Source organism: Centroberyx affinis, unplaced genomic scaffold, assembly GCF_046629955.1.
Source record: "Centroberyx affinis isolate AG114_WGS23_722 - 3 ecotype Tasmania unplaced genomic scaffold, CSIRO-AGI_Caff_v1 ptg006613l_1, whole genome shotgun sequence".
In the NCBI taxonomy this organism is placed as follows: Eukaryota; Metazoa; Chordata; class Actinopteri; order Beryciformes; family Berycidae; genus Centroberyx; species Centroberyx affinis.
Genome location: NW_027283351.1, coordinates 1,625 through 26,271, shown reverse-complemented (window position 1 = coordinate 26,271; position 24,647 = coordinate 1,625). Strand labels below are relative to the sequence as shown.

The 24,647-nt window shown below is 41.5% G+C and overlaps 2 protein-coding genes and 1 pseudogene across 3 annotated transcripts; all 3 read left to right on the top strand.

Moving 5' to 3' along the window:
• The first annotated feature begins 1,155 nt into the window (after positions 1-1,155).
• Positions 1,156-3,515, top strand: LOC139638866 (zinc-binding protein A33-like). The gene has a single exon (XM_071512892.1). The coding sequence runs from the start codon at positions 1,419-1,421 to the stop codon at positions 2,808-2,810; it is 1,392 nt and encodes a 463-aa protein (XP_071368993.1). The 5' UTR covers positions 1,156-1,418; the 3' UTR covers positions 2,811-3,515.
• Positions 3,516-10,722: 7,207 nt separating this feature from the next.
• Positions 10,723-13,333, top strand: LOC139638865 (zinc-binding protein A33-like; annotated as a pseudogene).
• A 9,411-nt stretch (positions 13,334-22,744) lies between these two features.
• Positions 22,745-24,409, top strand: LOC139638864 (E3 ubiquitin-protein ligase TRIM39-like). 2 transcript variants are annotated; one of them, XM_071512891.1, is made up of 2 exons: positions 22,745-22,913; positions 22,983-24,409. In XM_071512891.1, exons 1-2 carry the CDS (start codon positions 22,745-22,747, stop codon positions 24,137-24,139), a joined length of 1,326 nt encoding a protein of 441 aa, XP_071368992.1. In that variant the 3' UTR covers positions 24,140-24,409. The 2 variants fall into 2 exon arrangements, with proteins under 2 accessions (XP_071368992.1, XP_071368991.1); XM_071512890.1 differs by having other exon boundaries at positions 22,745-24,409.
• Positions 24,410-24,647: the final 238 nt, after the last annotated feature.

Sequence of the window (24,647 nt, the reverse complement as noted above, 5' to 3'; positions counted from 1 at the left end):
AAAGTATTAAATTCATAGACTTTGCCGTGAATTAGAGTTTGCTGAATTGACGACCCTCATCAAATTAAAATATAGACTAACACAATACACAAAAGTGGAAAATAAAGAACATGTTTAAAGTGAAATCTGTAGCAGGCCTCAATGAAAAACACGTTTTTTTTTCATATCTTATATTTGTAGTCATGTAGGCATACATAGCAACTATCCAAAACTTGGATGTGTGATGTCCTAAAAGCGTCTACAGAATATTGACAGTAAACTGGTAGTTTGTTGGTTGGACAGCAGGTGGCGCTGCTGCCTAAAGAATGAACAGACACTCAACCATGGAAATGATTTTCCTCATTTTTCAACCAACACTGGGACTCACTCGACTTTTTAAATCACAGGAAAACCTTTTTATAATGCTCTTTGGATTGTAACTGCACTTTGTACAAAAAGCTTTCATTGTATTCAAACAGCAAATCTTCAGCAACAACATCTCAGTTTGTGATTCAAAATGTTTCTTGTTCTCTGAAATCTAAAATATTGAAAAATCTGTTTACTGCATAAACTGCAATTTATATCTTAATTGCAATATTCAGCAAAATAGGTTAAAGGTTAAGGTTAAAAAAAATACTGCCAACACTGCCTCCCACACACACACACACACACACATACACACACATTCAATGAATTAATGAGATAATTGTCTCAGAATTCTGAGAAAAGTTTTCATGGAAAAAAAAATAATTCTGCTCTGTTTTTCTAAATTAATGAGATATCGCAAAACCCCAAGAGAAGCTCTCATTCCTACTTGAGAGCTTGATTTCAATACAATAAAGTCAATAAAGTGTATTGTATTGTATTGTATTTCATGTTTAGATTTATTTTGCTTTTGGTTTGAAACATTGGGATTTTGAGGTATCTCGTTAATTCAGAAAAACAGCAATTTTTTTTCTCAAGTGAATGCATTACACTTCCATAAGACTGTGTTGTCACCATAGCAACTAACACTTAAAATTCCAGATTCTAGTTTATCCTGTCACTTTAATTCTGAAGCAGGACAAAGCTCTGCCCCTTAATGTACTTCCCCGAAAAAACCAGGAAACAGGGTGGTGTTGTTCCACTCCTCACTGAGAAGAGAAACACACACCGACAGACAGACGATAAGATTCACCTTCAGACCAAACCCACGACTTCCACTGAGGGGAGGACAGCTACAGGAGGGAATACTGGGAATACTGGAAAACTGGAAAACTGCCACTTCAACTTGCTGCTGACTGCACAAACTGAACGTGACTTTTAGAGGAACCACAACTCAAAGTGAAAGTAACTTTCAGGGAACATTCTTGAGGAGGGAGTGGAGTGCCACGACTGGCTGACTGAATTCCTGTTTGAGCGGTCTGCCTGGTAAGTTTCCAGCTTCACTGAGAGAGAAAATGTCTTCCAGATCAGAGGAGGATCTCTCCTGTCCCATCTGCCATGACATCTTTAAAGATCCTGTCGTCCTGTCATGCAGCCACAGCTTCTGTAAAGCCTGTCTGCAGAGCTGGTGGACAGAGAAACAAATACATGACTGTCCACTTTGTAAGGAAATATCTTTACAGAGTGAACCACCTCGTAACTTGGCGTTAAAGAACCTGTGTGAGTCTTTCTTACTGGAGAGAGATCAGAGAGCTTCAGCAGGATCTGAGCTTCTCTGCAGTCTGCACTCTGAGAAATTCAAGCTCTTCTGTCTGGACCATCAGCAGCCAGTGTGTCTTGTCTGTCGAGATTCAAAAACACACACCAACCACAGATTCAGACCCATCGATGAAGCTGCACTGGATCTCAAGGAGGAACTTCAGAAATCACTAAAGGAGAAACTAGAGCTGTTTAATAAAGTTAAAGGAAACTGTGATCAAACAGCAGAACACATTAAGGTCCAGGCCCGACGCACAGAGAGGCTGATTAAGGAGGAGTTTAAGAAGCTTCACCAGTTTCTACAAGAGGAAGAGGAGGCCAGGATCGCTGCACTGAGGGAGGAAGAGGAGCAGAAGAGTCAGACGATGAAGGAGAAGATCGAGGGTCTGAACAGAGAGATAGCAGCTCTTTCAGACACAGTCAGAGCCATAGAGAAGGAGCTGAGAGCTGAAGACGTCTCGTTCCTGCAGAACTACAAGGCTACAGTGGAAAGAGTCCAGCGCCCCCTGCTGGAGGATCCACAGCTGGTCTCAGGAGCTCTGATAGACGAGGCCAAACACCTGGGCAACCTGAGCTTCACAGTCTGGTACAAGATGAAGGAGATGGTCTCCTACACTCCTGTGGTTCTGGACCCAAACACTGCCGGTACAGAACTCATCGTGTCTGAAGATCTGACCGGTGGGAGATGGGGAAAAGAGCAGCAGCTTCCTAAAAACCCAGAGAGGATTTTCTGGTCCTGGTCTATCCTGGGATCAGAGGGCTTTAACTCAGGATCTCACACATGGGATGTTGAGGTTGGAGACAGTACATACTGGTTCCTGGGTGTGTTAGCAGAGTCTGTCCAGAGGAAGGGAGACTTATGGTCTGGATTATGGAGAATATGGTTCTATAATGGTAAATACACAGCACGCTCCCCATTAGATCCAGTCACTGTCCTCCCACTGAGGAAGAAGCTCCAGAGGATCAGACTGCATCTGGACTGGAACAGAGGAAAACTGTCATTCTTTGATCCTGATACTAACACACACATACACACCTTCACACACACTTTCACTGACAGGCTGTTTCCATACTTTGACACTTGGGATGAACTCCCTCTGAAGATTTTACCAGTGAAGGTCTCTGTAACAGTGGAACAGCACAGTTAGGGATGAAGATGATGCTGATGATGATGATGTGGGATTAATTAAGTGCCTATCTATCTATCTATCTATCTGTCTATCTATCTATCTATCTATCTATCTATCTATCTATCTATCTATCGATCTATCTATCTATCTATCGATCTATCTATCTGCAGGTCCTGTACTAAAATGTAAAAAGTCTTTATTATAGCGGCTCCATTATGAAAATAGCGACTAACGCGTATCGACCAAGAACCGGTCTTCATCAGAGTCAAAGTGCTGATGGAGAAATTTTTATAGGAGAGACATTTTTTCCAGAATAATCCAGAAACGCAGTGAATTTTAAACTTTATCAAATAACAAAAAACTACAATACCTATTAAGGCAAGGCAAGGCAAGGCAAGGCAAGTTTATTTATATAGCACATTTCAGCAACAAGGCAATTCAAAGTGCTTTACATAAAACATTAAAAGCATCGAGACAAAATGAAAACGATAAAATTCAAATAAAAGACCAAGAAAAATAAAGTTCATTAAAGAGCTAAGAGAATAAAAAAAACCAAAAATAGGCTAAAATAGAATAGGACAGGTGTAAAATACAAGAATAAAGGTTACAGTGCAGTGTGAGAGTTGACTAGTTATTTGATGTCATAAAAGGCAGCGGCAAACAGAAAAGTCTTCAGCCTTGATTTAAAAGAACTGAGAGTTGCAGCAGACCTGCAGTTTTCTGGGAGTTTGTTCCAGATATGTGGAGCATAAAAACTGAACACTGCTTCTCCATGTTTAGTTTTGACTCTGGGGACAGAAAGCAGACCTGTCCCAGACGACCTGAGAGGTCTGGATGGTTCATAACATAGCAGAAGATCAGAAATGTATTTTGGCCCTAAACCATTCAGTGCTTTATAAACCAACAGTAGTATTTTGAAATCAATTCTTTGACAGACAGGAAGCCAGTGTAAAGACCTCAGAACTGGAGTGATGTGATCCACTTTCTTGGTCTTAGTGAGGATTGGAGCAGCAGCGTTCTGAATCAGCTGCAGCTGTCTGATCGATTTTTTAGGGAGACCTGTAAAGACTCTGTTACAGTAGTCCAGTCTACTGAAGATAAATGCATGGACAAGTTTTTCCAAATCCTGCTGAGACATAAGTCCTTTAATCCTTGATATATTCTTAAGGTGATAGTTGGCTGACTTAGTAATTGTCTTAATGTGGCTGTTGAAATTCAAGTCTGAGTCCATGACTACTCCAAGATTTCTGGCTTGGTTTGTGGTTTTTAACATTACCGACTGAAGCTGTGCACTGACTTTTAATCGTTCTTCCTTGGCTCCAAAAACAATTACTTCAGTTTTATCTTTGTTTAATTGAAGAAAATTCTGACACATCCAGTCATTGATTTGTTCAATGCACTTACTCAGCGTTTGTATGGGATTATAGTCCCCTGGTGATGTGGTTATGTAAATTTGTGTGTCGTCTGCATAATTATGGTAACATATTTTGTTGTTTTCCATAATCTGAGCCAGTGGAAGCATGTAGATGTTGAATAGAAGAGGCCCCAGAATGGAGCCTTGGGGAACTCCGCATGTCATTTTTGTCCACTCAGATGTGTAATTACTTATAGACACAAAGTAGTCCCTGTCCTTTAAATAGGATTCAAACCAATTTAGTACTGTGCCGGAAAGTCCCACCCAGTTTTCCAGTCGGTCCAGTAATATGTTGTGGTCGACCGTGTCGAATGCAGCACTGAGATCCAGTAATACTAAGACTGAAATTCTGCCACTGTCTGTGTTTAAGTGGATGTCATTGAAGACCTTAACAAGGGCAGTCTCAGTGCTGTGGTGTGGTCGAAATCCTGACTGGAAGACATCAAAACAGTTGTTTAGTGCCAAGAAGTTGTTCAGCTGTTGAAAAACGGCTTTTTCAATGATTTTACTTAAAAACGGGAGGTTTGATATGGGCCTATAATTGTTCATTAGTGACGTGTCCAGGTTGTTCTTTTTTAAGAGTGGCTTGATGACTGCAGTTTTCAGGGCCTGTGGAAAGACACCTGAGAGAAGAGACATGTTTACAATTTGTAGAAGGTCTGAGGCCATACAATTTGAAACATTTTTGAAAAAGCCTGTTGGCAGAAATTTCTGTTATATCAGAATGAATGTGAATCTCTGTGTGTTTTATGTTGCATAATCAGGTTGATCTGCATTAATTTACAGTTTGTTCTAATCATTTTGTTTGCTTATGATTTTTGTCTCCATTATTTATGTAAGCTTTGGCAACATACAGTCAGCAGCCTATTACTTGTCATGCTAATAAAGCTGATTGAAATGGAAACTGAATAAAGATATGTGATCTGACCGTCCGTCTTATAGAACCCACTGGACATATATTCATACATTTTATTACGCCGTTTTTCCATGATAACAAGCTAATTTAACTTTGTTTTGTCCAGATATGGAGTTATTTATGTCATTATCTCCAGATAACACATGTTGTTTTCCAGAGATAACGACAAAATCATCTGGAGATCTCTGGAAAACAAAGTAACGGCCACAGATTAATTATCTCGTTATCTGGAGAAAACCAAAGTTTGTTTTCCAGAGATTATGAATGAATTGACTATTGTTTTTACTTTTGTCTTTTGAATAGTTTTAATGCTGTCTCCTCATGACAGCTAATGTGTGTATTACAGTTTTTTTTCGATTGCTAACATGCATTGGTCAAAACTGAAGTCACATGGTCAAAACTCTTCACACAGTGAAACAGAAGTCTGTGGACCAAACTGAATCATTTTTCATTGCTTTCACACAAAATGCATCAATGACATTTTCCAAAATCCATGAACTCTCTTCTCCTTCAGACTCCACCAGCTGCAAAACACTTTATATCTGCAGCACATTTTTCAAATGCTAACACACTGTTTTCAAAACTGTTAAAAACACATTCAAAACAGAATGATGGCTAACTTTGTGCATTTCTGCAGTAACCATATTTCAATATGGTATATATAGATATATATATAGAGAGAGAAATATCGTAGCATATATAGAAAATCTTCACAGAATATTTACAATAAAATCAAATAATAATCATTCCAAACACAGCTGAAAGCTTTTAGTCTCGTTACCAAAGAGACAAAACTATACATGTTGTTGATGGGTTTTTTTTGTCATCACTGTATTATTGCAGCCCTGGAATTTCAGGTTTTTTTCTTTTTGTTTCAACTTTTTATTTCTCACAAGTAAATTACTATATGCAAAGATATAGAAAAAATAAAGGATATTGAAGTAAATTGCTGCATTTCTGATTCATTCTTGTTACATATACTTTAGTACAGTCGATAAAGTGAAAAGGTGTTATTCTTATTCTATAATGAAATACTGATTTATGTGAAAAATCACTCAAACTTCAAAGATAAAAGATTAACTGTTGGGCCTCTCTCTCTCTCTCTCTCTCTCTCTCTCTCTCTCTCTCTCTCTCACTCTCTCTCCAGTGATCCAACCTATATCAGTTCATAAATCTTCTCCATTGTTTGAGAATTTGAACCCTCAACCCTGCAGTGTCGGGACAAAACTCAGTGAGGTGCAGCAAGAGTTTCATTCAAACTGAATCTCTACAATTAAAAAAAAATGACTCCTACTTTTACAAAGTAATCGTTGGCATGAAAGTAAAGCACAAGACGGTTCTTGAAACCTTCACTCACAGAATAGTGATGTTTATGAACGTGTGATTTTCAGTGGTGGAAAAAGTCCTTAAATCCTTTACTGAAGTAAAAGTATCAAATACCAGAATGGAAAAATACTTTATTAAAAGTCAAAGTTCTGCATTTGTAAGTTTACTTCAGTAAAAGTCTAGAAGTATTAGCAGTAAAATGTCCTGAAGTGTGAAAAGTAAAAGTCGCCATTCTGTCAGAGTGTTAAATTATTGAAGCTTGATGAAATTGATGAAATAGAGACAAATAAAGTTGATATTGATTGTTTTCTGGTGGATCCAATCACACACATATCATATCAATACACATCTATGCTGTGATCATTTGAAAAAAAATCATGCAAGTGGAAAAGTCCAGATTCCTACACGACCCAAGAGACCCGTCGTATAAAGATATTACAGTGAGGAATATCAACAATATTCTCCCGCGTCGCCATCAATAGATGGAGAAAAATGCCACAGATGTTCTTTTATTTACATTTTTTTCTTTTTTTTTTTACTGTCTCTGACGCAGCACTCAGTCATGTGGAGCGTCAACCCAAAATGGAAGAGCTTGACATGGAACCAACAACTGAAGAGCTAAGCAAAGCAATTAACAGCTTAACCTACGGGAAAGCACCAGGCAGCGATGGGATCACAGCCGAAGTCCTAAAGTGTGGGAAGCCTGCTCTCCTTCACAAACTCCACAAGCTCCTCTGCCTGTGCTGGAGGGAAGGTGCTGTCCCACAGGACATGAGAGATGCTAATATCGTCACGCTGTACAAGAACAAGGGAGACCGGAGCGATTGTAACAGCTACCGCAGCATCTCTCTACTCAGCATCACCGGTAAACTCTTTGCTAGAGTTGCACTGAACAGACTCCAGGTCCTTGCAGAGAAGCTTTACCCAGAGTCACAGGCAGGGTTCAGAGCAGGAAGATCTACTGCGGACATGATCTTCTCTCTGAGACAGCTGCAGGAGAAGTGCAGAGAGCAGAGAAAACCACTCTACATGGACTTCATTGACCTCACGAAAGCTTTCGACCTTGTGAGCAGGAGCGGCCTCTTCCAGATGGTTGAACAGATAGGTTGCCCCCCAAACTCCTCCGCATCCTCCAGTCCTTCCACACCGACATGAAAGGCACCATCCAGTTTGATGGGTCCACCTCAGACCCCTTCAAAATCTGTTGTGGTGTAAAGCAGGGATGTGTGTTGGCGCCCACCTTGTTTGGGATATTATTTTCCCTCCTCCTGCGGCAAGCCTGCGGAACATCAACTGAGGGAGTCTACCTACACACAAGGACAGACGGCAAACTATTCAACCCCGCTCGACTGAAAGCCAAAACAAAGGTCAGACCACTCATCATCCGGGACATGCTGTTCACTGATGACGCAGCAGTGGCAGCACACTCCCAGGAGCACCTGCAAATCCTCATGGACCGGTTCACCCAACCATGCCAGGACTTCAGCCTGACCATCAGCCTGAACAAAACCAAGATGATGGGACAGGGCACTGAAAACCCCCCTTCCATCACCATCAACAACTACACACTGGAAGCTGGAAGCATTTTCACTTACCTTGGGTCCACCATCACCAACAACCTGTCACTCGACATTCAACTCAGCAGCCGCATCGGAAAAGCAGCCTCTACTTTTGGGAAGCTCACAGCTAGAGTATGGGATAATGGCAAACTCACAGCCTACACAAAGGCACAGGTGTACAGAGCCTGTGTCATCAGCACACTCCTGTATGGCAGTGAAGCTTGGACCCCATACTCACATCAAGAGCGGAGGCTTAACAGCTTCCACCTGCGCTGCCTGAGGTGCATACTGGGCATCACCTGGAGGGACAGGATCACACATACAGCAGTCCTGGAGAGAGCACAGCTTCCTAGTATGTACTCTCTTCTGAGGCAGCGACGTCTCCGCTGGCTGGGCCATGTCCGGCAGATGGACGATGGACGAATCCCGAAGGACATTTTCTACGCGGAACTGTCATCTGGCAAGAGGCCAACTGGCCGCCCACAGCTACGCTATAAGGATGTCTGCAAGCAAGACCTCAAGTCCTTCAACATCAACCCTGTCACCTGGGAAGATGCCGCTTAGGACCGTCTTCAATGGCAGCAGGCACTCCGCAGTGGGCTGCTGACATGCAAAACCACCTTGGCTCAACACCGTGAAGCAAAGAGAACGAAGAGGAAGCAACAACAACAGGATACCACCACACCATCAACATCATCGGGTCCGGGCTACACATGTAACATCTGCGGCCGAGTCTGCCTCTCACGGATTGGACTTCACTGTCACAGCAGACGCTGTGCTAAAACCTAACTCCCAGGCACAGGAAATCTATGGTCTTCCGAGACTGCGATGCAGATGATGACTACAACCTCTACTACTATGAATATTAATATGAACACTATGAGTAGCCGTACTACTGCTGCTAATAATACTTCAACAACAACTACTACTACTACTACCACCACTAATACTATTACTATTACTACTACCACTGGCATTACCACTACTACTACTACTACTACTACTACTACTACTACTACTACTACTACTACTACTACTACTACTGCTACTACTACTAACACTAATACTTGCACTACAACTTCTACTAATACTACTACTATTAATACAAATATTAAAAGTAACAGTAATGCTGCCACTGTTATTACTTAAAGAACTACTACTGCTAATAATAACAACAATACTTATTTACTACTGTTAATAATAACCAGACCTTGCCTATGAATGGGTTTAATGATAATAATACTACAATTACTACTACTACTCCTACTACTAATAATAATAATATATGTTATTTGTGTAGCGCTTTACAAGATATTCAAACAATATTCGACACTTTACATGAAATAGTATGAGCATAAATAACAACTGTACACATACATAGTAAGTAAAAAAGACGACTAAAACCAACTATGTAAAACTATATAAAACAAATATACCGATATTCCATGATACTGAATCCTTGTTAGTCGGCTGTTTTCTGATGTTTTCCTGGTTTCTGTGTGTTTGTGCTGAAGCGTCACATCCTGTCCTCATCATCACGACTGTTTTCTCCTCCAATCGGCCGGCAGAGGACACCGGCGAATCGGAGGTCAGAACCTGAGAACCACCAATCAGATGTCTTCTCCGGCGGCTGCTCCCTCCTCCACAGCCGGAACCTCTGTGAGTAGAAACAGCAACAGCCGGCCAGCAGGGGGCGCCAGGGGGACTCGCATAGACTTTCACTGAGATAAAAAGGTTTTCGAAGCTTAACTTGGACTAGCTTCTGTATAAAGCGACTCACAGCAAGTCACTGAGCTGAGAGGTTTTACAGCAAGAACCAAAGCAGCTTCACTGTCTCCTTGCTGCCATGGATTGCTAACATGCTAATGTTGACTAGGAGAGCTAGAGAGAGAAGTACAGTCTGTGATAAAGTTACGTTAGCCTCGTCGCTAACGTTAGCTTTCAGTTGAGTTCTGACAGTTTACTAACAGACTCATCTGCTCAGTTCTCACAGTGTGACAGACTTTACAGCCTTAAGGTCCAGACTGTGTTGTTGCCATAGCAACTAACACTTAAAATTCCATAATCACCATTTTATGCTGAACTAGCATCACTAACTTCTGGGGTCCAAGGTCCATAAGCCCAGAAACGATTGAGCGTTAAAAATGAACTGTAGTGCAATATAGTTTGACTGTTTTTAATCAGTTGTGTGTATTCAAGATTCATCAAATCAGGTTGAATATGCCCAGAAACAAAATATTAAACAAATTATTACCTGTAGGACAAAGTTTGTATCACTGCAAGGCTCATTTGACTTCTATTGTCCAATGATTATTTAGGTGAGAAACAGACTCTGGACTGGATGTGAAATATGTGGAAAAAAGAAACACACAACATCAACACCTGTCACTCTTCAGCACTTCTTTCTGTCTAAAAGGCCTTGGTCACTTAAAACAACACAATCTGACATTTCAGGTCATTTCAATGTGTCAATCAGAGTTAAACAGCCAATGACGTACAAGAACATTTAACTCTGATTGACACATTGAAACAACCTGAAATGCTCCGCCCCTTCCCCTGAGTCACATGTGCCAAATCACATGGTACTGACTGTTATACGTTCTTAGTTTATCCTGTCACTTTAATTCTGAAGCAGGACAAAGCTCCGCCCCTTAATGTTCTTCACCGAGACAAACCAGGAAACAGAGGTTCTTATTGTTCCACTCCTCACTGAGAAGAGACACACACACCGAGAGACAGACGATAAGATTCACCTTCAGACCAAACCCACGACTTCCACTGAGGGAGGACAGCTACAGGAGGGAATACTGGGAATACTGGGAATACTGGAAAACTGCCACTTCAACCTGCTGCTGACTGCACAAACTGAACGTGACTTTTAGAGGAACCACGACTCAACGTGACAGTAACTTTCTAGAGGAGGAAGTGGTGCCACGAGATACTGACTCATTTCCTGTTTGAGCCGTTTGCCTGGTGAGTTTTCAACTTCACTGAGAGAGAAAATGTCTTCCAGATCAGAGGAGGATCTCTCCTGTCCCGTCTGCCATGACATCTTTAAAGATCCTGTCGTCCTGTCATGCAGCCACAGCTTCTGTAAAGCCTGTCTGCAGAGCTGGTGGACAGAGAAACAAATACATGACTGTCCACTTTGTAAGAAAATATCTTTACAGAGTGAACCAACTCGTAACTTGGTGTTAAAGAACCTGTGTGAGTCTTTCTTACTGGAGAGAGATCAGAGAGCTTCAGCAGGATCTGAGCTTCTCTGCAGTCTGCACTCTGAGAAACTCAAGCTCTTCTGTCTGGACCATCAGCAGCCAGTGTGTCTTGTCTGTCGAGATTCAAAAACACACACCAACCACAGATTCAGACCCATCGATGAAGCTGCACTGGATCTCAAGGAGGAACTTCAGAAATCACTAAAGGAGAAACTAGAGCTGTTTAATAAAGTTAAAGGAAACTGTGATCAAACAGCAGAACACATTAAGGTCCAGGCCTGACGCACAGAGAGGCAGATTAAGGAGGAGTTTAAGAAGCTTCACCAGTTTCTCCAAGAGGAAGAGGAGGCCAGGATCGCTGCACTGAGGGAGGAAGAGGAGCAGAAGAGTCAGACGATGAAGGAGCAGATTGAGGGTCTGAGCAGAGAGATAGCAGCTCTTTCAGACACAGTCAGAGCCATAGAGAAGGAGCTGAGAGCTGAAGACGTCTCGTTCCTGCAGAACTACAAGGCTACAGTGGAAAGAGTCCAGCGCCCCCTGCTGGAGGATCCACAGCTGGTCTCAGGAGCTCTGATAGACGAGGCCAAACACCTGGGCAACCTGAGCTTCACAGTCTGGAACAAGATGAAGGAGATGGTCTCCTACACTCCTGTGATTCTGGACCCAAACACTGCTGGTATATATCTCATCCTGTCTGAAGATCTGACCAGTGTGAGATGTGTAGAAGAGCAGCAGCTTCCTAAAAACCTAGAGAGGCTTGAATACCCCTTGTCTGTCCTGGGATCAGAGGGATTTAACTCAGGAACTCACAGCTGGGATGTTGAGGTTGGAGACATTACATTCTGGGGACTGGGTGTGTTAGCAGAGTCTGTACAGAGGGAGAGAGGCAGATGGTCTGGATTATGGAGAATATGGTTCTGTAATGGTAAATACACAGCGCGCTCCCCATCAAATCCAGACACTGTCCTCCCAGTGAGGAAGAAGCTCCAGAGGATCAGACTGCATCTGGACTGGAACAGAGGAAAGCTGTCATTCTCTGATCCTGGTACTAACACACACATACACACCTTCACACACACTTTCACTGACAGGCTGTTTCCATACATTGCGATTGATGATGATCTCCCTCTGAAGATTTTACCAGTGAAGGTCTCTGTAACAGTGGAACAGCACAGTTAGAGATGAAGATGATGGTGATGATGATGATGATCTGCAAATAATAAAGTTATTATCTATCTATCTATCTATCTATCTATCTATCTATCTATCTGCAGGTCCTGTACTAAAATCTAAAAAGTCTTTATTATAGCGGCTCCATTATAAAAACAGCGACTAACGCGTATCGACCAAGAACCGGTCTTCATCAGAGTCAAAGTGCTGATGGAGAAATTATTATAGGAGAAACATTTTTTCCAGAATAATCCAGAAACGCAGTGAATTTGAAACTTTATCAAATAACAAAAAACTACAATACCTATTATATCTATATATATACAATACCTGTTATATCAGAATTAATGTGAGTCTCTGTGTGTTTTATGTTGCGTAATCAGGTTGATCTGCATTCGTTTACAGTTTGTTCTAATCATTTTGTTTGCTTATGATTTTTGTCTCCATTATTTATGTAAGCTTTGGCAACATACAGTCAGCAGCCTATTACTTGTCATGCTAATGAAGCTGATTGAAATGGAAACTGAATAAAGATATGTGATCTGACCATCCGTCTTATAGAACCCACTGGACATATATTCATACATTTTATTACGCCGTTTTTCCATGGTAACGAGCTAATTTAACTTTGTTTTGTCCAGATATGGAGTTATTTATGTCATTATCTCCAGATAACACACGTTGTTTTCCAGAGATAACGACAAAATCATCTGGAGATCTCTGGAAAACAAAGTAACGGCCACAGATTAATTATCTCGTTATCTGGAGAAAACTAAAGTTTGTTTTCCAGAGATTATGAATGAATTGACTATTGTTTTTACTTTTGTCTTTTGAATAGTTTTAATGCTGTCTCCTCATGACAGCTAATGTGTGTATTAAGTGTTCTGTGTGTGTGTGTGTGTGTGTGTGTGTGTGTGTGTGGCCTGTATGATGCATCTGATCTGAAACATAAAGTTCCTTGGAAAAATAAAGTCATTTGAATTGGATTTGAAACATTCTGCTGATTGACTTTATATTATCTGCTTTCTTCAGGTTCTCACACATCAAATCTCTCTCTCTCTCTCTCTCTCTACATGTTCCTAAATACAAAATCCAATGCAGAAAAGAAAATATAGAATGATAAATAGCTGTTGCATATAAATAGTTAAAAAAAAAACTCTGCTCTCACTATGAACCACTAATCTCTTACATTTATATTAATTTACATGAATTCACCCCTATATTAATGCAAAATCCCCTTAAAATAAGTTAAGGGAGTTATTAATGGAGGAAACCCGCTTAAACACCTAATTAATTTCTGACTGCTTACTTTCTAATATAATGGAAAATTCAGGAAGACAAGACACTTTCCATTAATAATAGAGAATAGAGAATAGAATAGATCTTTATTGTCATTATACTCATGTACAATGAAATTTTGCCTGGCTCCTCTCAATGTAGTTAAAAATAAAACAAATAAATAAAAACAGTAATAAAAGCAATAATGGCAGCATAGTGCTACGAGTTAAATTAAACATTTACACTGTTAAATTAAATTTACACATTTACAAATTTATATTAAATAGATGTGATGAGTAGATGAAATAGTTATGTTTAAATTGTGTCTGTGGTAGCAGTCTCTGAGGGTGGAGGTGTGTATGTCACAGTCCTTGCGGTATGAGTGTGTGTGTGCGTTCACAGTTCTTGTAATCTGTTCTGTGGTTGGGCAGGGAGGGGTGTGATGGAGGCCACAGCTCTGGGGAAGAAGCTGTTCCTCAGTCTATTGGTGCGAGATCTTATTGTCCTGAACCGTTTGCCGGACGGCAGCGGTTCAAACAGGGAATGGCCGGGGTGTGTGGTGTCCCTGATAATGCTGCTGGCCTTCTTCCTCAGTCGACTGGCATAGATAGTATCCAGGTTTGGGAGCTCCGTCCCGACAATGCGCTGGGCCGCCTTCACCACACGATGCAGGTCTTTTCGCTCGGCGGCTGTGCAGCTGGCATACCACAGTGGCGCAGTTAGTCAGAATGCTCTCGATGGTGCTCCTGTAGAAATTTAACAGCAATTTCTTTGGGAGCTGGGCCTGTTTCAGCTTCCTGAAGAAGAAGAGTCGTTGTTGGGCCTTTTTAACCAGGTGTGAGGTGTTCGAGGTCCATGTCAGCTGTTTTGACATATTGACTCCAAGGAACTTTAGGTTTTCCACACTTTCCACTGCCTCTCCATGTATGTGGAGGGGGAGGTGGACTCTCTTCTTTGTTCGCCTGAAGTCAATAACCATCTCCTTTGTCTTAGAGGTGCTAAGGACCAGGTTGTTGTCCTTACACCACTCAGCCAGATGTTCCACCTCAAGCCTGTAGGCCGTCTCCTCGTCGTCTGAAATCAGCCCAACTACCGTGGTATCGTCTGCAAATTTAATTATGGAGTTGGAGGAGTGGATGGGGGTGCAGTCGTGGGTGAAGAGTGTGAAGAGCATAGGGCTCAACACACAGCCTTGTGGGGTTCCAGTGTTTAGGATGAGGGTAGAGGAGGTATGGTTACCAACTCTGACTTGCTGTGGTCGGTCTGTAAGGAAGTCCATGACCCATGAGCACAGCGAAGAACCAAGGCCCAGGTTGTCCAGTTTGCTGACCAGTTTGTGGGGGATTACGGTGTTAAATACGGAGCTAAAGTCCACGAATAGCATCCTCACATAACTGTTTGGTTCCTCTAAGTGTGTCAGAGCGGTGTGAAGAGCTGTTGTGATGGCATCCTCTGTGGAGTGGTTTGCCCGGTAGGCAAACTGGTGCTTATCCAGATCAGGTGGGATGATGGTTCTGATGTGTGAAAGCACAAGTTTCTCGAAGCACTTCATGGCTATGGGTGTTAACGCCACTGGGCGATAGTCATTCAGACACTTCACAGATGATTTTTTGGGCACTGGAATGATGGTGGAGGATTTAAGGCATGTTGGAACAGTAGCTTGTTGTAGTGAGAGGTTGAATATTTTAGTAAACACCTCTGTAAGCTGATCGGCACATGTTTTCAATACCCGGCCGGGCACTCCATCTGGGCCTGCTGCCTTGCTTGCATTAACCTTCTTCAGGGTGGTCCTCACCTGATGGTGCTGTAGAACCAGTGTCGACTCTCCAGCAGGTGGGTTGATGGGTGGAGCAGACCGCCCTCTCTGTGTGTCGAAGCGGGCAAAGAACTGGTTCAGGACGTCAGGCAGCGTGGCGTCATCACTGGGCAGCAGATTGATGGTTTTGAAGTCAGTCAGTGCCTTGATGCCGTTCCACATGCTGCGGGGGTTGTTGTTGTTAACTCATTAATAACCCTGTAAACCATGCAATAAAGACACTAAAAAACTCCCTTAATGAATCCCTTAATTATAATTCAACCCATGAATAGATCCCTTAAAACCCAATGATACGAACCCTTACTTTGTTAAAGATAAGTTATTTTTAATGGAGAATTCATGTTTATGTAATGGAGAAATGAAAGACACATCAGGAATAAAATTATTTGGTTTATTGTCTTAACACACTGAACCATTAGAAGACTTTGACAGGATCAACACAGGTAACAGAGCAGGTAACTCAGCAGGTAGCAAGCAGAAACAAAGCAGGTAACTAAACAGACCAACTGACAAACCAGGGGAACACAGACTATCTATACACACACAGACTAATGGGGAAATGAGGAACAGCTGGCAGGAGGGAAATGAGTCCGGGAGCTGATCGGTAGAAAGCGGGCCGGTGAAGGGGGAACGAGGTAACGGGGCTAAAGGAAGACAGGAGTGTGTGTGCAGGAGGAGGGAAAGTCCGAGGACATCTGGTGGCCGGTAGGAGGACGGCAGGACCGGGGAGTGAAAGGAGCGGTTCACCAGACAACAGGAGCAGACAGGGACAGATCATGACAAAACACAAGGGCTAGGGCTGAGATCATGACAGGATGAGCAGTGGGTGATTTCTGAAGGCCGACACCGTGAAGCAGCTCGTTTACTGTTTGTTTCAGAATTTGACAATAACAGTATTTCACAAGATCTCGTCCGCTTGTTCCAGCAGAAGGGAGATGTCGCGCAGGTCCGTGACAAACAGTGGAAGAACCGTTCTGTCCGTTCAGGTTCTGTGTTCTGTCCGCAGGTGTCGGGGAAGCGGACGCTGGTTTTGTCCAATGAGGCGAGGAGAGAGATGGCGAAGCAGGTCAGAGCGCTGAAGGAGGAGCGGCGAGCGGCGCTGGACGCACGACACAAATACCTGATCAGCAGACTGGCGGACAGCGGGACCCTGGGGGAGGCCGAGGTGGAGGACGCCCTGCTGTCCGACGACAAGGTGCTGGTTCAGACTGGTTCAGACCGGTTCAGTTCAGACCAGTTTTGTTTTGTTTTGTTTAGTTTAGGTTAGTTCAGCTCAACTCAGTGAGTTTAGTTCAATTCAGTTCAGTTCAGTTCAGTTCAGTTCAGACCAGTTTAGTTTAATTTAATTCAGCTCAACTCTCTGAGTTCAGTTGAATTCAGTTGAATTCAATTCAATTCAGTTCAGTTCAGTTCAGTTCAGTTCAATTCATTTTAGTTCAGTTCAGTTCGCATCAGTTCAGTTCAGTTCAGTCAGCTCAGTTCAGTTAATTTAAATTCAGTTCAAGTGGAGGACTCCCTGCTGTCCCATGACAAGGTGCCGGTCCAGACCGGTTCAGACCGGTTCAGACTGATTTAGTTTAATTTAGTTTAGTTTAGTTTAGTTCAGCTCAACTCAGTGAGTTTAGCTGAATTAAATTTAGTTCAGTTCAGTTCAGTTCAATTCATTTCAGTTCACATCAGTTCAGTTCAGTTCAGTTCACATCAGTTCAGTTCAGTTCAGTTCACATCATTTCAGTTCAGTTCAGTTCAGTTCAGTTCAGTTCAGTTCAGTTCAGTTCAGTTCAGTTCACATCATTTCAGTTCAGTTCAGTTCAGTTCAGTTCAGTTCACATCAGTTCAATTCAGTTCAGTTAATTTAAATTCAGTTCAATTCAACTCTGTTTCAGATCAGTTCAGTTAATTCCAGTGTGATTCAGGTCAGTTGATGTCAGTTAGCGGTCACAGTGTGAACAGAGTGGTGTCACGCCTCCATAACCAAAGAGTGACAACAAAACTAAAGATCATCACTTCTTCTGAACTGAAACTTCAGTCATCCTCTCCTCCCCCATGCAGCTGAAACTCGGTGCAGTTTGTTAGTCCACATCAGGCCCTGAGCTCCACAGAGGAACGGCCTAGAAGCTTCTCCAGAACAACTGAAGCTGCTGTTGGTTGGTTGGCAGTAGAACACGGTAAAGCCACTGGGGACCAGCCATCTCATTTCAGCTTTTATTTTTTCTTCCAGGTGGGTGAAAGTCACATAAAGCACAGCTAATCATAACTCTATGCTATGTTAATTAATTGCTGTTATTAGGTTTATGTAGCAAGTTAAGTTTTATGACCAGTAGATGTCAGTAAACGTTCATGATAGATGATACGGGGTGGGTCTGTTATGCTAACGTAACTACCAAGGCTCTAAGCTTTTATTTTTCTTATTTTTAGTATCTGACATGTGACAACACAACGGTTAAGATCTATAGCAGTATAGCTGTTGGCAGTGGTAGTTGTTTTTGTTAAGCATTGCAGAATTACAATTGTATTGTTCATAAAGTTTTAAGCTAAGCTAACGGAGCTAACGTCAGCTGTCACCAGTTGCCACAGTAACAGTAAACAGTCAGTAGGCTAACTAAAAGAATGAATGAAAACGCTAGAACAAATTAGATAGGCCTACATTGTAAAGCCTATGAGCCGATAAGCTTCTCCTCGTCCTGATTTGGCTCCAAGTCGGCTGGCTAACGTTTGTTTTTTGTTTTTTTTTGGTGGCCGTCTAGTTTGATAATAATAATAATAATAAAAATAATAATAGTAATAATAATAATAAACTTTATTTGTATAGCACCTTTCATACAAGAAATGCAGCTCAAAGTGCTTTACAACAAAGAAATTACATGCATGAAAATAGACGTAGAATGAGCATAACATAAGATGGAAAATAAACCCCACTGAATAATAATAAAATAATACATAATAAGAAAGTTAAGAAATAGAGTACATAGAATGCATAAAATCAAGTAAAATACAACATTTTAAAAGAAGTGCAGCAGTGCATAAGTGCGAAAAAACAACAACTTTCAGGCCTGTATCAGGAAAGTCAGAGCTAGTTAAAGGCTAAAGTGAAAAGAGAAGTTTTTATCTTTCTTTTAAAAATATTTAGTGAGCTGCTTCCCTGATATCTATAGGCAGAGTGTTCCAGAGCTTTGGGGCAGAACTGACAAAGTCTGCATCCCCAATTTTCTTTGGTCTGTTGCTGGGAACCTCCAATAAACCAGCAGCAGATGATCGCAGTGTTCTTGAAGGCAAGTAGTGAACAAGGGAGTTAGAGATGTAGCTCGGTCCTAGCCCATTAAGGGCTTTGTATATAAGGAGGAGGAGCTTAAAATCAATTCTAAATGTTACAGGAAGCCAGTGTAGAGCAGCTAAAACTGGACTGATGTGCTCTCTCCTCTTGGTTCTGGTTCATAGCCGAGCTGCAGAGTTTTGAATAAGCTGAAGTCTCCCAGTGGGTTTTTTCCGGGAGACCAGTAAAAAGTGCGTTACAGGCTAAAAATAAAGGCATGACTCAGTTTTTGGGCATCTTTTTGATTCATAAATGGTCGTACTTTAGCTATGTTTCTAAGGTGGAAAAATTATGTTTTCTTCACCTTGTTAATGTGGGACTTGAAGCTTAGATCTGAATCTAGGATAACACCAAGATTTGTAACCTCAGATTTAATCCAGGGAGTCAATGTTCCCAGATTATTAAACAGCATTTCCCTTTTTCTTTTAGGGCCGACTAGTAGGATTTCAGTTTTGTCCTCGTTTAACTTTAAAAAATGTTTGCTCATCCATTTATTTATTGCGAAAAGACAGGTAGTAATGGAGTAATGATCAAGATCTGATGTCAGTTCCCCGCTACATATCACTTCTTCTTCTTTGGTTTTACTGGCAGGCTACGCCACCTACTGTTGGGTCCTCATTTGACGCTCCAAAATCAAAACAAGGTCGGAGTAGGGGCGTCAAGGCAGTTTGACGCGCCTCATAACGCTTTTGGTGTGCATTCGGCCATTTAAATCAATAGGTGGACTTCAAAACGCTTTCAGTGCGTTTGGGCCTTTAGACTGCGGTGGAAACTGTCACTGATCCCTGAACAGATCTTGATTACAGAGCAGGAGGAGAGTCACAGCTTCCTCTGCTCTCACATCACACTGAGCTCACTGAGATATTTTAAAGGAAATCCCCCGAAAACTCCGTAAACTTCCAGATGTTTCTAGCAGCTCCAGTGGAGTTTGATATGAGAAAATGTTTCAGGATGTAAAACCTCAGCGGTAAACATCAGGTTTTGGTGTCAGTCCCTCAGGATCAAAGAGCGAGGGCTTCTTTCTAGAGCCGCCATTTTGCACCGAGAGACGTTCAACAATCATACAGGGAGAGATCCATCAGAGAAGAGGAGAGAGACCAGTTTCTCCACCCACAGGAGCAGGAGAGAGACCAACATGCACTGCAGCAGAGAGACAGGTTGGGGCTGAGGAAGGAGAGACTCTCACTTCTTAGATAAGTCAGTCAGTTGTTGTGTTAGTCCTGTACCTGATGTGGAGCAGCAGATGAGCCGGGGGTTTGTTCTGCTCAGTTACTCGTTTCCCAAAAATACCTTGTTACAGTACTTCAGATTTTCAAGTATCTACTTTACTACAGTTTTTTGCACTTTTACTCTCTACATTTCAACAGAAAAAAAAGAATGAAAGAAAGAAAGAAAGACAGAAAGAAAGGAAGAAACAGAGAAAGAAAGAAAGAAAGAAAGAAAGAAAGAAAGAAAGAAAAAGAAAGAAAGAAAGAAAGAAAGAAAGAGAAAGAAAGAAAGAATGAAAGTTTTTTTTAGTTTTTTATTTTTACAAATAAAGTTTATTATCATCATTAGTATTATTGATATTATTAATATGAACATTAATATCAATATCGGTATTGGTCCAAAATGATTCTTACTGCAGATATTTGGCCAATTGTGTCATGAATACAACTGTCAAATGAACAGAATAAAACTAACATGATGTTTTAATGATCTGAAGACCAGATCTGAGAGCTGAACCTGTTTGTGTTTGTAGTTTCCTGGTCCTCCTACCTGGTCAGGTCCAGCACTCTGACGCCCTCTAGAGGCCGGAGGTTTCCTCCTGTCCAACAGATGGAAGAGGTTCATCAGATGAACGCTGAGACATCAGTCACTGCTGCACTTTGTCCCCACAAATTTACTCTCTATATGCAGTTTCCAATGTTTTGGTTGCAAAAAGTATTAAATTCATAGACTTTGCCGTGAATTAGAGTTTGCTGAATTGACGACCCTCATCAAATTAAAATATAGACTAACACAATGCACAAAAGTGGAAAATAAAGAACATGTTTAAAGTGAAATTTTTCATATCTTATATTTGTAGTCATGTAGGCATAAATAGCAACTATCCAAAACTTGGATGTGTGATGTCCTAAAAGCGTCTACAGAATATTGACAGTAAACTGGTAGTTTGTTGGTTGGACAGCAGGTGGCGCTGCTGCCTAAAGAATGAACAGACACTCAACCATGGAAATGATTTTCCTGATTTTTCAACCAACACTGGAACTCACTCGACTTTTTAAATCACAGGAAAACCTTTTTATAATGCTCTTTGGATTGTAACTGCACTTTGTAAAAAAAAAAGCTTTCATTGTATTCAAACAGCAAATCTTCAGCAACAACATCTCAGTTTGTGATTCAAAATGTTTCTTGTTCTCTGAAATCTAAAATACTGAAATATCTGTTTACTGCAAAAACTGCAATTTATATCTTAATTGCAATATTCAGCAAAATAATGTAAAGGTTAAAAAAAATACTGCCAACACTGCCCCCCCCCCCCCCCCCCCCCCCCCCCCCCCCACACACACACACACACACACACACACACACACACACATTCAATGAATTAATGAGATAATTGTCTCAGAATTCTGAGAAAAATTTTCATGGAAAAAAATAATTCTGCTGTTTTTCTGAATTAATGAGATATCTCAAAACCCCAAGAGAAGCTTTCATTCCTACTTGAGAGCTTGATTTCAATACAATAAAGTCAATAAAGTATATTGTATTGTATTGTATTGTATTGTATTCTGTATTGTATTGTATTGTATTGTATTGTATTGTTTTGTATTTCATGGAAGCAAACATGTCCCGCCTGTTTAGTTTAATCCAGTTTTATTTTGCTTTTGGTTTGAAACATTGGGATTTTGAGGTATCTCGTTAATTCAGAAAAACAGAGCAATTTTTTTTCTCAAGTGAATGCATTATGCATCCGTAAGACTGTGTTGTCACCATAGCAACTAACACTTAAAATTCCATAATCACCATTTTGTGCTGAACTAGCATCACTAACTTCTGGGGTCCAAGGACCATAAGCCTAAAAAAGAGGTTGAGAGTTAAAAATGAACTGTAGTGCAATATAGTTTGACTGTTTTTAAGCAGTTGTGTGTATTCAAGATTCAGTAAATCAAGTTGAATATGCCCAGAAACAAAATATTAATCAAATTATTACCTGCAGGACAAAGTTTCTATTACTGCAAGGCTCATTTGACTTGTATTGTCCAATGATTATTTAGGTGAGAAACAGACTCTGGACTGGATGTGAAATATGTGGAAAAAAGAAACACACAACATCAACACCTGTCACTCTTCAGCACTTCTTTCTGTCTAAAAGGCCTTGGTCACTTAAAACAACACAATCTGACATTTCAGGTCTTTTCAATGTGTCAATCAGAGTTAAACAGCCAATGACGTACGAGAACATTATCTCTGATTGACACATGGAAATGACCTGAAATGCTCCGCCCCTTCCCCTGAGTCACATGTGCCAAATCACATGGTACTGACTGTTATACATTCTTAGTTTATCCTGTCACTTTAATTCTGAAGCAGGACAAAGCTCCACCCCTTAATGTGCTTCACCGAGACAAACCAGGAAACAGAGGTTGTTATTTTTCCACTCCTCACTGAGAAGAGACACACACACCGAGAGACAGACGATAAGATTCACCTTCAGACCAAACCCACGACTTCCACTGAGGGAGGACAGCTACAGGAGGGAATACTGGGAATTCTGGGAATACTGGAATACTGGAAAATTGCCAATTCAACCTGCTGCTGATTCAGGACTTTTAGAGGAACCATGACTAAGAGTGAAAGTAACTTTCACTTTCTAGATGAGGGAGTGGTACCACAACTGGCTGACTCACTTCCTGTTTGAGCCGTCTGCCTGGTGAGTTTTTATCTTCACTCAGAGAGAAAATGTCTTCCAGATCAGAGGAGGATCTCTCCTGTCCCGTCTGCCATGACATCTTTAAAGATCCTGTCGTCCTGTCATGCAGCCACAGCTTCTGTAAAGCCTGTCTGCAGAGCTGGTGGACAGAGAAACAAATACATGACTGTCCACTTTGTAAGGAAATATCTTTACAGAGTGAACCACCTGTTAGTTTGGTGTTAAAGAACCTGTGTGAGTCTTTCTTACTGGAGAGAGATCAGAGAGCTTCAGCAGGATCTGAGCTTCTCTGCAGTCTGCACTCTGAGAAACTCAAGCTCTTCTGTCTGGACCATCAGCAGCCAGTGTGTCTTGTCTGTCGAGATTCAAAAACACACACCAACCACAGATTCAGACCCATCGATGAAGCTGCACTGGATCTCAAGGAGGAACTTCAAGAATCACTGAAGCCCTTAAAGGAGAAACTGAAGCTGTTTAATAAAGTTAAAGGAAACTGTGATCAGACAGCAGAACACATTAAGGTCCAGGCCCGACACACAGAGAGGCAGATTAAGGAGGAGTTTAAGAAGCTTCACCAGTTTCTACAAGAGGAAGAGGAGGCCAGGATCGCTGCACTGAGGGAGGAAGAGGAGCAGAAGAGTCAGACGATGAAGGAGAAGATTGAGGGTCTGAGCAGAGAGATAGCAGCTCTTTCAGACACAGTCAGAGCCATAGAGAAGGAGCTGAGAGCTGAAGACGTCTCGTTCCTGCAGAACTACAAGGCTACAGTGGAAAGAGTCCAGCGCCCCCTGCTGGAGGATCCACAGCTGGTCTCAGGAGCTCTGATAGACGAGGCCAAACACCTGGGCAACCTGAGCTTCACAGTCTGGGACAAGATGAAGGAGATGGTCTCCTACACTCCTGTGATTCTGGACCCAAACACTGCCGGTAAAGAACTCATCCTCTCTGAAGATCTGACCAGTGTGAGATGTGGAGAAGAGCAGCAGCTTCCTAAAAACCTAGAGAGGCTTGAATACCCCTGGTCTGTCCTGGGATCAGAGGGCTTTAACTCAGGAACTCACAGCTGGGATGTTGAGGTTGGAGACAATACAGACTGGGAGCTGGGTGTGTTAGCAGAGTCTGTCCAGAGGGAGAGAGGCAAGCGGTCTGGATTATGGAGAATATTCTTCGATGATGGTAAATACACAGCATTCTCCCCATCAAATCCAGGCACTGTTCTCCCAGTGAGGAAGAAGCTCCAGAGGATCAGACTGCATCTGGACTGGAACAGAGGAAAGCTGTCATTCTCTGATCCTGATACTAACACACACATACACACCTTCACACACACTTTCACTAACAGGCTGTTTCCATACTTTACCACAGTTAAACCTCTGAAGATTTTACCAGTGGAGGTCTCTGTATCAGTGGAACAGCACAGTTAGAGATGAAGATGATGGTGATGATGATGATCTGGGAATAATAAAGTTCTTATCTATCTATCTATCGATCTATCTATCTATCTATCTATCTATCTATCTATCTATCTATCTATCTGCAGGTCCTGTACTAAAATCTAAAAAGTCTTTATTATAGCGGCTCCATTATAAAAACAGAGACTAACGCGTATCGACCAAGAACCGGTCTTCATCAGAGTCAAAGTGCTGATGGAGAAATTATTATAGGAGAGACATTTTTTCCAGAATAATCCAGAAACACAGTGAATTTTAAACTTGATCAAGTAACAAAAAACTACAATACCTATTATATCTATATATATACAATACCTGTTATATCAGAATGAATGTGAATCTCTGTGTGTTTTATGTTGCATAATCAGGTTGATCTGCATTCGTTTAGTTTGTTCTAATCATTTTGTTTGCTTATGATTTTTGTCTCCATTATTTATGTAAGCTTTGGCAACATACAGTCAGCAGCCTATTACTTGTCATG